Source organism: Alosa sapidissima, chromosome 3 (genome assembly GCF_018492685.1).
Source record: "Alosa sapidissima isolate fAloSap1 chromosome 3, fAloSap1.pri, whole genome shotgun sequence".
Taxonomy (NCBI): Eukaryota; Metazoa; Chordata; class Actinopteri; order Clupeiformes; family Clupeidae; genus Alosa; species Alosa sapidissima.
This window is the reverse complement of record NC_055959.1, coordinates 22,432,630-22,448,310: the sequence shown is the minus strand read 5'-3', so window position 1 is coordinate 22,448,310 and position 15,681 is coordinate 22,432,630. Positions and strand designations below refer to the sequence as shown.

At 45.5% G+C, this 15,681-nt stretch overlaps 1 protein-coding gene across 5 annotated transcripts in view; it reads left to right on the top strand.

Moving 5' to 3' along the window:
- The window catches only part of LOC121705195 (cation channel sperm-associated protein subunit gamma-like), a 118,562-nt gene that overhangs the window by 98,196 nt on the left and 4,685 nt on the right, over positions 1-15,681 (top strand). For 4 of the 5 annotated variants that reach the window (XM_042086037.1, XM_042086036.1, XM_042086034.1 and 1 more), the window contains 6 exons: positions 1,732-1,788; positions 11,509-11,665; positions 13,058-13,121; positions 13,221-13,319; positions 13,911-14,012; positions 14,860-14,952. In XM_042086037.1, the coding sequence (XP_041941971.1) occupies positions 1,732-1,788; positions 11,509-11,665; positions 13,058-13,121; positions 13,221-13,319; positions 13,911-14,012; positions 14,860-14,952 (572 nt within the window). The remainder of the gene's footprint in view (positions 1-1,731; positions 1,789-11,508; positions 11,666-13,057; positions 13,122-13,220; positions 13,320-13,910; positions 14,013-14,859; positions 14,953-15,681) is intronic. The other variant, XM_042086035.1, reaches the window with a different exon arrangement.

Sequence of the window (15,681 nt, the reverse complement as noted above, 5' to 3'; positions counted from 1 at the left end):
GTCTAGAGAGCGCTTCAGACCACTACAACACACTCTGCACTGCAGGCTGACAGATCAGTGACCGTAACAGGGGGGAGGGTTGATCTTAATGTCATGCAAATGAGGACCATTGTGTTCCACTGGATTCAGGGAGAAAGTAGGCAAACTTTCTTGCATGATTTCTCAGCTTGTAGCTTTGAGATGTGTATACTTTAAATTGGCTACAACTTCTTCAAATGTTATCGGATTTCCATGTGTAAGACATTGTTAGAAAGCTTAAAACCTACACTTTCAGAATCTGTGAATAACTAAAAATGCCTCAAAACGCACTTGTGACCCTCAATTCCATGCCTGGTCACATATAAGTATATATAAGTATAAGTAATATACTCTTTTGATCCCGTCTTTTGATCTGCATTTATCCCAATCTGTGAATTAGTGAAACACACTCAGCACACAGTGAACACACAGTGAGGTGAAGCACACACTAATCCCGGCGCAGTGAGCTGCCTGCAACAACAGCGGCGCTCGGGGAGCAGAGAGGGGTTAGGTGCACTTCAACCGTGCCTACTGGTCGGGGTTCGAACCGGCAACCCTCCGGTTACAAGTCCGAAGCGCTAACCAGTAGGCCACGGCTGTCCAAGTAAGTAGCAAAATCGTCACGTTTGGTCTGGATGATCCTGTATGGTCATAGCTGTCCCTCAAAGTTGATCAAAATTGTATTGGAGTTTTTGGCTGGGCTCTGTTTAGGCCCTCAAAAGACATTTGTACTCAACATAGGCTCTTAATTTATTTTCCTTTTTGAGATAAGTAGAAACACTCTCACAAAAAGCAATGAACAGAAAAGAAACCCCTTCAGGGTCTGAACAGCAGACCTCACAAGTCTGAAAAATCACTTTGTTTCTCATTTTCAGAGCACCCAAACACCTTGTGGGAATATACAAAGATTTTTTAAATATTTTTTTCTTTATTCTCCATGATCTTTTTCTTTTTAAAAACACCAATTTGACTTGTCTTATGCAAATCTTTCTCTTTTTTCCCCTCCCTGAACATGGGCAAAATGCACCATTGAGATCAATATGTTTTGTATAGAGTTACCACAGGTTACAACCACAACCTGTACAACCTCTATACAACCACAGGTGGCACTGTGGTAACTCTATAGTCCCTTTGAATGAGTCCCTTTTGGACGACCTACTAAAGCTGTATAACACCAAAGAGCCAATCACATGGCTCCAGGCATGCGCGCCTTAGTCCCGCCCCCTGCGACTATAAATACACGCGACGTGCCTGTATACTTTCTTTTGATTCCTTCAGTGCGACTGATACCAGTGTGGCACCATCATTTCAGCCCCAGACACGCACGACACACGCGTGGGAAGCTTGGGTCCGGAACACGCAGTGCTAGCACGCTCGTCAGAAGCGGATTGCTCACACTGTGATATATCCTGACTGGAAAAACTCTTCAGGACCGAAGAGCACTGTTCCATTCAGAGCCCCCTCTGGACGACAAACTCTGAAGTTGGACCCAGGCTGCGATCACGCTCTCCCCTTCAGGGCGGCGGGCGCAGACCCTCCCGAATTCATCAAACCCCCCCATGTTTTAGTACTGTACGCCCTACTGGACCATACCCAAATATCAATGTGTCTGTAGCACCAGTAGTGAGGTTGTCTGTATGACTGTTTGCGTCCTCCATTGTGCATATTGTTACAAATTATCTTGTGTGAATATTCAGGTTTATGTAATTTCAGGTGCTTCGCTCGGAGGGAAGATGTTTTCAGGACACTGACCGAGCGATTGTTTCTCAGGTTAGTGCTCTCTTAGTGACTCAGGAGGTAGAGGAGTTGTTCAGCAACTGGAGGATCGCAGGTTTGGGCCTGGCTCCTCTTAACCTTGTCTCTCCTTTTTTGCAAGACCAGGTGCATTATCAGAAATGTTTTGGCACTAAAAACGATAACGCCACTGACCATAAAAAACCTGGTCTAAAGTCAAAGGTGCATGTAATGTAAAGGCACACGGAATGTAATCAAGACTTAAGCAACAAGTCCCATGCTTGGGTCTGCTTGGATTAATGTCCTGAGGATTTTTAGGATTACATTGCAAAATTGCAAAAATACAGTGTTGCTGTTTCCAGGCTGTTTTTGATTGTAAACCCTTGTCAATCAATAGAGAAAGCCGATGATTAAGTGTAAGACTTGTTGTTGTTGCCTACGAGTTAAAATACTAGGCGAGTGCAGATGCATGTAGGCTATACTCTGATAGTCACAATGGAATCCAGAGGGATGTTCCATCAACCTCGCTAAAGGTTAAACCTGGCTTATTTTTATTTTGGCTAATTTTAGTGAGAGTTCCGTTCCATTAGTGTGGTTTACGTGAATCCCAGCTTGGTAACTCCATCCATCGTTAATTATTGGCACAGCAGTCAACCTATCAGCAAGATAACTAGCTACGGTAACTAGGCCTACAGCAAAATAAAATATAGCCTAGCCTAGATCCTAGGCCTACTGATTACAGGGCCTACATTTCAGTGCAGGATTGCAGTATAGCGCATTATTCAAGTCCCGCAACTAGCCATCATAATGCAAGTAATTCCTGCACACATTTTAGCCTACAGCGCTGTCTGGTAACGTTAATCTATTAATGGAGCGGCATGAATGCGGGACCAGACGGACAAACTTCTGACTTGATTCGAACGTAACCCCATGCAGAGACACACACACACACACACGCATAGAGCCACTTTGCAGGTGCGCTCTTTCTCTAGATCTCGCAGCAGGACTTGTCACCGCTAAAGTCAAATTATGCATGCTTCGATCTACATTAACTGCTTCTCAGGAAAAGAAAACAAAGGTTTCGCGGTCAGGAACTGTCAAGAATTTTGCAAACACAGAAGGATTACATAGAGTGGCCATAAGACGCGAGGGAACAATTAGAAAATTGAAACCAAAGTCATGTAAGTGTAAATGTTGTTCTCTCATTGACGCCTGTAGGCCTATAAGGAAAATGTGATTTCAGTTTGTAAAATGTATCCCCCCCAACTGAATTAATCCCCCTATGTGAAGCACTGAATGGGGGAATTCCCCCCCATTTTGAAAAATGAATTTTAAGCCCTGGATTAAATTTAGCTTCATGTGTTCCACTGAACATTATAATTAGTGGGTTCACAATATGTGGGGTTGTGCTAAACCTGACCATAATGTACTTTGGCCAGAGTTTAAAGTAAAAATGTATTTATGTTTTCAAATCAACTGAACTCCATTTATCCTTTCAAATAAATGAAATATTGATTGTGGAATGAAACTTATCCTCATTGATTCTTTGGCATGCCAGGGCTACTTCCACATGTTTTTCCGATGTGGTTATGTCTGCATTTAGGCTACATTTATTCATTTGGCAGCCTTTATCCAACGCGGCTAGCAGCAATAGAATAACATTTAAGCTACATAGGCGACTGTAGGCTACTAGGTTATTAACAAACAAAACACTCCCTGTCATTTCCATGCAGTTTTCAACAGCGATTAAGAAGAGAGGTTATGCCATGGATTTTTGTGAATGTTTCTTCTTCTACATATACTGATTCCCACATTGCAACTACTGAGTCCATGGTCAGGGACCACCAGCAATGTCCTCGCGGACCACAAGTGGGTCGCGGACCACTGGTTGAAAACGTAGGTTACGCATGTAACTATGGATCTGTGAGACCGAGGGATGACCGTCACTACGGTCTAAAAAAGGAATGATCACCTTCGTTCTGCCTATCACCGAGACCATATGTCAACAAAGTCATGCCCATGACCTCCGGAAGCAGAACGACTCGAGCTTGTAAATAGCGGAGATTGCTCCCGGTTCAGTCTCCTACCTTGAGCGCCTCAGGATGGTCCGAGCGACAAGGATAGTGACGGTCATCCCTCGGTCTCACAGATCCATAGTTACATGCGTAACCTACGATCTGTTTCGACCTCACTCTGACCGTCACTACGGTCTAAAAAAGGGATGACACATACCAAAAAAGTCGCGAGGAGCTCTAAGCTAACCATTAAAACCTCGCTCGGTCACGGACATGAGGGCAGCGTCGCCAACCGGAGCTGGGCGATTGACGTCCACCCTATAAAACCTGGTAAAAGTGCAAGGCGTCGCCCATGAAGCCGCTGCACAGATATCGCTTGCTGGTACCCCCTTAAGGGCAGCCCAAGACGTAGCCATACTCCTGGCGGAGTGAGCCCTTGTACCCGAAGGGACCGGCATTCCCAGAGCCCGGTAGGCATGGGAAATAACCTCAACCAGCCAATGCGACAGCCGCTGTTTGGAAAGCGGTAGTCCCTGCTTCGCCGCCCCATAACAGACAAAAAGTTGAGTGTGTTCCCTCCTCAACGACTGCGTATGGGCCAGATAAGCTCTCAAAGCCCTGACTGGGCACAGAGTGAGCAACTTGTCGCGCTCTGCCTGTGAGGCAGCAGACGGCTGGAATTGGGTCAGCTCCAGAACCTGGTTGATAGACTGCTGACTTAGAACCTTAGGCAGGAAGGCTGGATTAGGCCAAGTGACACGCCAGTGCCCCCTGCCTGCCACCTCAGGCAGTCTTCGCTGACGGAGAGGGCGCACAGCTCCCCGACGCGCCTGGCCGAACAAAGAGCCAGGAGAAAGCTAGTTTTCAGAGACAAAGATCGCAGATCTGCATCTAAAATGGGCTCATACGGGCCTTCAGTAAGTGACATTAAAACAGTGGGCAAATCCCAGTTTGGTGCCCGCAAAGTGCAAACTGGACGCAACCGGCGGGCCCCTTTTAAAAACTGACCAATCAGTGGATGCCTACCCAAGGGCCTGTTCCGCACCCTGGTGAAAGGCTGAAATGGCCGAGGCATAAACCTTCACAGTACTGACCGCCTTGCCTTGATCCAAATAGGACTGCAAGAAGCGCAAAACTTGTGGCACAGGGCAAACCGCTGGCTCAAGACCCAAGCTGGCACACCAATCCAAAAAGATCCTCCACCTGAGTGCATAGCAAGCTCTAGTAGAAGGAGCCCTGGCGTTGTTCAGAGTCTCCTGCACAGACTCAGCTAGCTGTTCAATGACGGACTCTGCAGGGGCCAAACCCACAGGCGCAGGGCACCTGGGTTCGGATGCCAGATCTCCCCGTCTGCAGAATTGTGTGTTGGCCCTCCCTGATCCTCCGCAGGACCTGAGGTACAAGAGGGGATGGAGGAAAAGCGTACAACAAGCCTGTCGGCCAGTCTTGTGACCGAGCATCCAGGCCCAAACTGCCTCCCTGCCCCACGAGAGAGTACCACTCTGGGCAGTGAGTCATTTCCGCCGACGCAAACAGGTCCACTTGTGCAGTACCATACTGAGCCCAGACCTGGCTGACCACCTCTGGGTTCAATCTCCATTCCCCCGGGAGTGGCCCGGTCCTGGAGAGAATGTCGGCCGCCCTGTTCTCCACGCTTGGAACGTGTACTGCCCTCACTGAAGCCAGACGCGGCCATGCCCATGACAGCAACTCCTCCGCCACCTGGAGGCACCGCCAGGACCTCGTGCCGCCTTGGTGATTGACATGATACACCGCCGAGGTGCTGTCTGACCTCACCAGAACATGTTGGCTTCGCAACCCTGGCAGGAACCTCTGCAGGGCGAGATGGATGGCCTTTAGCTCGAGGACGTTGATGGGCTCTGACGTCCAGGAGGGAGGCCACACGCCCCTCGCTGACAGCCCTTCCCAGACAGCTCCCCAGCCTGTCAGAGAAGCGTCTGTCGAGATGACTTGCCTCTTGTGAGGAAGGCCCCCCCAGTGGAACACCCTGGAGTAAGAACCTCCTGTCCCTCCAAGGACACAGGGCTCGGATGCAAGCAGGAGACACCCGCAACTTCACATGACGTCTCTCGGGTGGAGCTGAAAGGCATTGAATCAACACTGCAGGGGGCGTGCCTTCAGCAGGCCCAATGGCAGTACCGCAGCTGCCGCGGCCATTAAGCCCAACAGCCTCTGGACTTTGTGGGCGGTGACCAGTCTGCCCAGCCAAAAGCCTGTAAGAGCCTCGGTCAAGCTGTCTGCCCTCCGTGGAGTGAGAGACGCAGTCATGCTGACCGAGTCGAGGAGGACACCAAGGAAATCCGCCTGCTGGCGGGGCTGCAAGTTGCTCTTTTTCCAGTTGACCGTGAAACCCAGGGCCTGGATATGGGTCAGAACCATGTCGGTGTCGTGCACCACCTGCACCTGAGATGGGGCACAAATTAGCCAGTCGTCCAGGTACGGTAGGATCTTTAGGCCCTGGACCTGCAGGGGGGCTAGTGCGGCTGCCACCACGCGAGTAAAAATTCTGGGGGCCAGTGAAAGGCCAAATGGGAGGACCTGAAACTGGAACACCCTGCCTTGGAAGGCGAAGCGGAGGAAGGACCTGTGTGCTGGGCAGATAGGGACGTGGAAGTACGCGTCTTTTAGATCCAGAGACGTAAACCACTCCCCTTCCTGGATGGAACGAATCACTATTCCAAAGTGGACCATTTTGAATGGCAGCACCTTGAGGTACTGGTTCAAGGGCCTGAGGTCGAGGACCGGCCGATAACCTCCGTCTTTTTTGGGCACAATAAAATATTTGGAATAAAACCCAGTGTGCCGTGCGTGCAGCGGTACTTCTGAGATGGCCTCTTTCAGAAGCAACTCCTGGACCTCCTTGACAAGCACGGAATTTAAAAGGGGGTCTTTCACAGACGTCATCTTGACCCCTGAAAACGTAGGGGGCCGTCGTCGAAACTGTAGGCGGTAACCGTGAGTCACCGTAGCCACAACCCAAGAGTCTGGCACAATCCCTTCCCAGGAGGTCCTGGACAGCTGGGAAGGGCAATCGACGGGCAGCCCCGGATCCCTAGGCAGGACCGCCACCGCGGCCTGCACCTCTGCCTGCGCCCCGTCGAGGTCTTCGCTGTCCTCTGGGCCAGGGAGTTGGGGCTGAGCTCTTGTCTGGTGCACGAAAGCGCCGGTCCCGTGGGGCAGCATAGTTGATACTTACCTGTGGTGTTCGGGTGGGCTGCCACCGCCCATACTTACCTGATGCTGCCCTGTGGGGAACCGGAGCCCGCCTGTGGCACACACGCTGACCAGTTTCTCTAGAAGCGCCAGCCTGTTCCACTCTGTCCAGCACCCCCTGGGAGTCTGGATGGAACACATGCCCAGGCACCACGGGGAGACCTAACAGGTCTGTCCTGATGGCATCAGGGAGAGAGGTTTGGGCAAGCCACACCTGTCTACGGCACAGCACCACAGAGGCCATAGCACTCCCCACATCACGCGTCAGCTGGGAGTGGGCTGACAGTGCCGCATCCACCAGGGCCCTTGCATCATGGTCCTCCGGGCTCATCGTTTTTCGCAGAGCCGCCAGAGTGATGGCCAGGGCGTTGCCCATACGGGCTGCCCGTGCTGATGCGTCAAAGCAGTGACTGATGAGACGGTACGTCTTGGCACACTCCTTACGCGGGCAGCGTGGATTGGGAGATGCATTGGCAGGCCCCAGGGAAGTCCAGGCGGCGATGGACTGCTTGACCGGTGGCATATCCCCTAGCCCTGAGTCGGCCGGATAGGCAGCCTTTGCCAGCTGACGGCAACCTGGATTGAATTGGGGGCGCTGTAGCGACTTACCCCATGCCGTCCGCAGCACCTTCGTGTAATCCTCTGCCACGGGTATACAGGGTGGTGGGCTGCTGTGCGAGACGCCTTCTCAGATGCCCCCAAGGGAAGCCATGTCTGGCATAGGGGCCTGAAGACCCAGGATCTTGGAGGCACTCAACACCCGTGACATGAAGGAGCCGACGGGGACCTCCCCTGGCACCGTGGATTCATCAGTTGGCTCCACCATGTCTGGATGTAGCTCATCCAGGAGGCCGTCCCCGCTTACGTCATCGATCATAGAACGAGGGGCATGGAGCGACAGCACATCCACATCACCCAGATCAACATCCGCACCATGGCTCTCAGGCCTGAATGGGGAGAGACCTTCCTGGCCAGGGGGCAGAGAAGGGGATGACGTACCCTGGAGACTCTCCAGCCTGTCCATCCTCCTAGCCAGAGCCTGGAGAGCTGAGAGAATCTGAAGCGACTCCGTGCCATTACCCTCGGTCACGGCAGCTGGAGCCGAGCGCTTAGCAGGTCCAGGGACCTCCACCTGATCATGCCTGGAACTCATGTTGCCGTTTACGCTTGTGCGTATGCTTACAGCCATGCCTATGAGAGTGGGATGGTCGGTCGGGTGAGCGCCGCCTGTCCCGTCCACGCACGTGGCCACATGCCTGGTCAGCCCGGCGGAGCCGTTCCTCCCTAGGAAGGTCACAGGCTGCGCTGCAGGGGCTGTCGACATCCTCCAGGAGGTGGGCGGCCCCAAGGCAAGCGGGACACTCTCTATGCCCATCATTGGGGGCCATCGTGGCCCTACAGACTCTGCAGTAGTGTGCCGCCATAGCCTACCACAGAAAAACACAATGCAATACAACACAATACAATACAATAAGGCACTTACCTTGGCCGTACAACGCACTGGGTCTGCAAGCAATGAGTGATTATGGGCTAGGTTGATGTGGGCTAGGTTGATGTGGGCCCTTGAGACCAACATACCATAAAAATGTCTTCATCCTCGGTGCCACGGTTCAGGTAGTTATTTAGGAAAAACTGCATTTTTTGGGTTTCGGGGGGGGGGGGGGGGGGGGTGGAGTGGCCCCCGGGGACCAAATGCAAAAAAAATTCCGTAAAAGTCTAGTGGGGCTACATACCCACCAAATTTCATGTGTTTCGGTGTCCCGGGTATCGTTGACCAAAATTTCAGGAAATAGATGAAGGGGGGGAAAAAAAGAGTAAAAAAAAATCTTTTCTTCACTGCTGATTGAGCGAAGACAGAGATTTAGCTGTCAATTCTATAATTTAGTTAACTATCAAGCACTTACCTCCGTGTGCAAACTTGATCTCACGACTGATCTGACTGTGTTTATTGCAAATGTCTTTATTCATCGAAAATAACCCCTTTATCTCCAGCAGGGTTGATTACTGCAATGGACTGTTCACAGGCCTTCCTAAAAAGACTATTAAACAGCTTCAGGTGATACAAAATGCAGCAGCTAGGACTCTAACAAAAACTAAAAGAACTGACCACATTACTCCAATTCTTAAGTCCTTGCACTGGCTTCCAGTAAGTCACAGAATTGACTTTAAAGCACTATTGCTTGTTTATAAATCAGTAAATGGAGCAGGACCTAAATACTTGTCAGACATGCTTCAGCAGTACACACCTTCTCGTCCTCTCAGGTCCCAGGTGAAAAACCTGCTAGTAAAACCTACAGTTAGAACTAAACATGGTGAAGCAGCTTTTAGCTGCTATGCGGCTCAGCTGTGGAACCAACTTTTGGATGACATTAAAAAGGCCCCAACTGTAGCCAGTTTTAAATCTAGACTTAAGACCAAACTGTTCTCAGACGCTTTCTGCTAACTGTGCCGAGTTACAAATTCTGAATCTGCCTCGATAATTATTCTACTTTGTCTTTTATTACTTTTTTTTACTACTTTTGCCTTTGTTTTTGCTTACTAATTATTCTTTATTTTTAAATGATTTTACCTTGTGTTTTATGTTTTCTTTTTATTATGATCTTTACCTTTTAACTATTCTTTGACTATATTGCCCTTCTATGCTTTTATTTGTTATTATCGTTTGGTTTTGTTTATGTAAAGCACATTGAATGACCTCTGTGTATGAAATGTGCTATATAAATAAACTTGACTTGACTTGACTTGACTTGTGCGTTTAAATGAACAAAGTTAAAAGGTGGATTGTTACAAAAGCTGAGCAAAAATTTGACATACTGTTCTCTTAAATATTAATTTTGAGTAAAATACACATTGTTATGCTGTTTTTATCGATGAAGACGTCGATTTCAATTGGTTATTACATAATGCACCATATTGTTACAAAAATAAATCGCAACACCCGCATTTTGTAGTAACACCCGCAAAATGTAATAACTTATTACATAATGCGGAATAATGTATTACATATTGCGTTCATGCAGTTTATTACATAATGCTGTGTTATTACATAATGCGTTGTTACACACCCTGCCTCTGTACATCAAACAGACAAGTTCAGTGAATCTTTAAGACCTGAAAACGTACCTGTATATGAGAGCTTTTAGTTAACTCATTTTTATCTAGTAGCATATTTTTTCACATTATTTTACATTCTACTGCTGCTATTTACAGGGTCTTCCTATTTCACTGCACTGGTTTTACTATATGTGTTGTTGTATCTGTCTTCTTACCATCCTGTGAATTCTCATCTTTACTTAATTCTAATTACCTGATCTTTTATTTATTGGTTTGTTTTAACATCTACATTATCAGCAACCATTCATCCAATGTTCCAAAGGCACATTCTGTTTTCTAATCTGATATTATTTTAAAAGGCTAACTGAGAAAACATTGGAGAACCCTTTTGCAATAGAGTGGTGAAGTCCCACCCTTTCTACTTCCGGTCCATGGGACCTATCTTTCAAAAAATTATGAACGGGAGTTAATGGAGAGATGACAATTATTTTTTGGTCCAGTTTGAATTGTGCCACAAATTTCACATATGATGTGTGTGAATTTAAAAGATAATTTTTCACGTCAAGAAAGTACTGTTGTTCGATAGACTTCAAAAGTTATGTTGGTTTTGTGCGAATCCACTCAGTGGACTACATCTCTCGTCTCGAACGATGTACGTCACCAACGTAATGAAACGATAAGAGCTGTTATGCTAGTTAACGGTTGCATCTTGCTGCCTGCTATGTCACTTAACAGTATGTAATGTACAGTCTATGGACGAATACAACTTACCTGATGTGTTTAATCCTCTGACTCATGGTATTTTCTTCGGCAAGGAAAGCCCAATTAAGACCTGTTGCTGGTATGCTGATACAATCTAGTGTGGCTGTGAATGAGCTAACGTCACTAGCGCGACTGATGGGTTTGTAGTCGTTGGAATTACGATCTTTCACAATGTTGTAATTCAATAGTTACGAAACAAACTGCAAATGTCTTTACATGAAAAATTGTCTTTAAAATTGACAAACATCATATGGGTAATTCAAGGCACAAGTCAACCGGGACCAGAAAATAATTTATTTTTCGCCATAGACTGCCGTTCAAATTTTTTTGAAAGATAGGTCCCATGGAGGCAAACGGAAGGGGCGGGACTTCACTACTCTATTATGTAAGAACATAATGTACTGTAATCTGAAAACTGCTGCCCTGATTAAAAAAGACAATGCAACTGATCTCAGCTGGTATTCTGTCTATAGTGGAGTGGAATGGAAATTCCAAACGTTTGACCGGCAGTATACAAAATCAGGAAAACAACTCCAACATCTTAATTATGCATTTATTTGATGAACAAAAAAAAACACAATTTCAGAAAATTTAATGTCCTATTTTTCATTTTTAAATAGAAAATCGAACTGAAGTGTTAAACGGATCATAATTGTGATGTAGTCATTTGCTCTTCTACTTCTTCTAACAGGGTCAGCAGAGAATAACCGTCTATATTGGCTGTCCTCCTGGTAAGCGCTTGGCATTTGATATCACAAAAACATTGGAAGAGTGTTCCCGTCTCAACAAGCATTACTTCGACTGTCCTTACCCTAGCCCAAAAGTCCCTTGTTTCTACTACAGCGACTGTGAGTCTTGCTTTTACAGAGTTTTAAATAAATTGATTTAAAAGAGAGAAAGATGTCAAAAACACATCTACAATGTATTCCTGAATAATTTAAATGAGAGATGATGAATGCTTGGTGTTTGGTTCTGGCTCAGGGTTTTTTAAAGCAAGGATAGTGTTTTTTTTAGGCCTAGTCCACACGTACCAAACCTATCTTTTTTTCCTCCGTCTTCCCTGGAACCGTATCAAGCATATTTGCGTCCAAACGGATCCATCTCAACACGACTCAACACGTTACTTCATACCCCAGGCCTATAGGTGGCATAGGTTTCTTTGCAGAAATTGACCAAAACTTGCGTTTTACAAACAGACAGAATAGGCTATGACGATTTTGCTAGTGCAAGGAAACCAGAATTGTTTGTGTGGACTGATGGTGAACTGTCAACTGTAGCCAACTGTAAAACTAATAAACTTTATTTTACGGTTTGTGAAGGGTGCAGTCCCGTCCTTTATTTGGCTTACGCAGGTAGGCCTACTAATCACCTTTACTTTCTTTGGTTGTAGGATAGTCCGTGATTTACATTAGTTTGGGCTATCACCGCAATTAGGCTACTAAACGTAAGGCTTACCCAAGTTCTAGGCTATTCTGTCGCTACATTTATAATATTGCTATAAAACCTTCATTAGTAGGCTAACAGTCAATACGTTTGCCTGCATCAAATCGCGCATTTGCATTCAGTGTGCTACCATCGGCTTAACGTCAGTTCTAAGCGTCTTTGTATGCTTATATCTGATTTCACTCGACTGTGAATGCATGTATATATGTTGTAAGACATGTAAAATAAATGAATGACACTGGCACTACGCACAAATTAATGTAGCCTAAACTTACACCGCACTTTCCTAATAACTTAACTGACAGTAGCTAGAATGCATAAAAAAACACCGGGAAAAACAGTGTTCAGTCCACCAAGTCATAAGCTATCGGTGCTGGCAGCACCAGTTGTGATATTTATCTTACGGAGTGTAATCGTAAGTAATGTCATGTATGAAAACTAGTATTGTTAGGCAATACTATAAGTGCAAGTCCAGGGCAGCTGAGGTGTGGCGATGACATCATCGATACGCAAGCAGGATGTGCGGTTTCGCTGTCTAAACGAACTCAAACGGGCTACAGTTTCAGATTTCTCCACTCTGGGACCAGGTTTCAGAAAAGTGCGGTTTCGGGCAGTGCGTTTACAGGATTCGTTTGGACGCTCGGCCAAGACGAAGCAAAACCTCTGCGTTTAACCTAAAAAGCGTCTCCGTGTGGACAGGCCCTTAGTTTTAACTTCAAAGTTGTATGTTCTACAAGTGTAATAATAATTTGTCACTCTCTCTCTCTATCTCTCTCTCTCTCTCTCTCCCTGTACAGTGTTTTATCCCTTCTTTCTCATCCAGGACATGGTGTCAGGAGAATCCGGGCCTTTCTTGGGCAGGTATGGTGTGTAGATGAACTGATATGTTACACGAGTGCGTATGTATGTGTGTGTGGTGTCGCACCATGGAGGTAATGTGTTTTTCCTGTGACTCTTCAGCTATACTTTCAAAGTAGTAGGTGGCGGTGCATACTCCAGAAAGAACATCCGCTATTTTACTTCAGAGGAAATATTACTGTACAACAGTTATAACCATAGGTAAGTGATCAACTAGGAACAACTCTGCTGCTGATTATAACAACAGCAAGCCGCTGCATTTCAAATCTACATTAAATTACATTATCAAAATAACCTACGCTCAGTTACTGTCTATTATTATGTGATAGTGTAACAGTACATATGAAATCTTAATAAAATGTTTGGTGGGTCTATCTATCAATCAGTCAATCAATGTATTATTTATGGTGCAATATCATGGTCCCAATACACTTTACAATACACTTTACAATACACTTTACAAACACTTTGCAAAAGAAGATGCATGAGACAAAAACAGAACAACCAACAAGTAAAAGTCAATCAATCAATGTTGAAGTGATAAACAATGATATTTAAAGACCAATGATAAAAGAGTGATCAAATTGGTAAATGCTTATTAGCAAACTCCACCAGAGTTCATGGACCCTGTTGTCTTGTTGGAGTAAAAATGGCCCTGTGATCTTTTTTCAGATATATTTTACTCACAACAATTTTTTTGTCTCTCTCTAAAATGTCACTGGTTGAAGTTGTTAGTTGAAATCGAAAGCCATATGATTGAGGTATCATTGTCTGATTTTGATTTTGGCTCAGCTCCAAGCAGACTCTGACTCTGATGTGGACTTATGAGGGCACGTCAGTCAACAAAACCCAAGAAGGGTTTGAAGTGTTAAGTGGAACCAACAACAAGATTCGGTAAATATTGTGTACAAAATACATTTATTTATATATTTATTACATTTATTTATGATACATTATTCATTTACAAAGGAAATTGGTAATTGGATTTTCCCTCATTTTTAAATTAACAATTGGAATGCTGCGCTGTTTTCGGAAGCTTTGGCCCAGAGTGCCAGCAATCTAGATCATTGTTTTTTTTGTTTTTTTTTAAGTATATTTTTTGGGCTTTTTATGCCTTTAATTAGATAGGATAGTGGAGATTGACAGGAAGTGAGTGGGAGAGAGAGTCGGGGTGGGATCTGGAAAGGACCACGGGGCGGGAATCGAACCCGGGTCACCGGCGTACGGTGTACGGAGACTTTAAGCTCTAAGTGGGTACAAACCGTTTATTTTTACATGCCTCTGTTCCTGAGAAATCCCAAGTTAAACAGTGGCTAGTTTTCATCAAAATCCCTGTTTTTTTCCTAGAAATGGAGATATAGCGTCTTTCATGAAATATGAAGTGTTGTCTGTAAAGTTTCCGGGAAGTGACCTAGCGAGACTGCCACCTAGTGATAAACCCACAAAAATAAATGGCCTGGTTTTGACCTGACGTGCTTCACTGTTTCGAACCAAAGCGGCAACCATCAAAAGTCGAGTTATAATAAAATGTCCAGATAAAATGTCCAGATTGTGCGTTTTCATGAGTTTTCGATCGTCATCTTTTCAGTTCTATTCATCAAAGAGTTCCCAAAATCGCACATAAGTTGTGTTAGAGTGTCTATTTTCGTAATTTAAAGAAAAAAGCTAAAAACGTGTGTAAACTTGTTCTCACAACTGTAGCCCAGCTGCCCAGTCTGAGTGATGTGTTTGCTTTCTGTAGATGGCTGTGCGAGAAGAACTCCCCATGTGGCGACCTGTCAGCACAGGGACTGATGGCTCCGGATTTCTTCTTCATCATTGAGGTTTCTAACAAGTGAGTGAGACTATTCTAAGTCACTCAAAAGTTTGGGGTCACTTAGAAATATCCATTCCAGTGCATTATAGACAGAATCATATTCTATCTATAATGGAGTGGAATGGACATTTCAAGTCCCCAAGTGACCCTAAACTTTTGACTGGTAGTGTATACTTGAAGCATGTATCAGTCGCCTGTTCAGGGTTCCCACGGGTCATGGAATTTCTGGAATATGATGGAATTTTGCAAAGTCTATTCCAGACATGGAAAGTCAGGGAATTTGATCATTCTTGGGGCAAAGTCAGGGAATATCATGGAATTTTGTTGTAGCAGTTTAAAATGTACTTGCCAAAATACAGATATATTTCCCTGCAGAATTGATGTATATCTGGTTATTAGCTTTACTGCTTGTTTGAGTAGTTGTGGTTAGCCCAACTTTGATTATTCAATACCCATTTATTCATCTCCCACTCTTTCATCTCCCATTCTTGAACGCTCTGCAGCTGCTCTGAAATCTTTGGTATATTGTACCATTCATTATACAGTAGGTCATGGAATTTCAGTTTTTTTGTTAGGGAGTCAGGGAAAAGTCATGAATTTTACATTTGACTTTGACTGTGAACCCTGCCTATCCGACGTCTGTCTATTGTTAAAGATAAAATTCCATCAGAATCAATGAAGCAGTTTAAACTGGAAGCATTTTACGCTTCACAGAGATGGAAACTGATTCATTTACATTTCACTCTG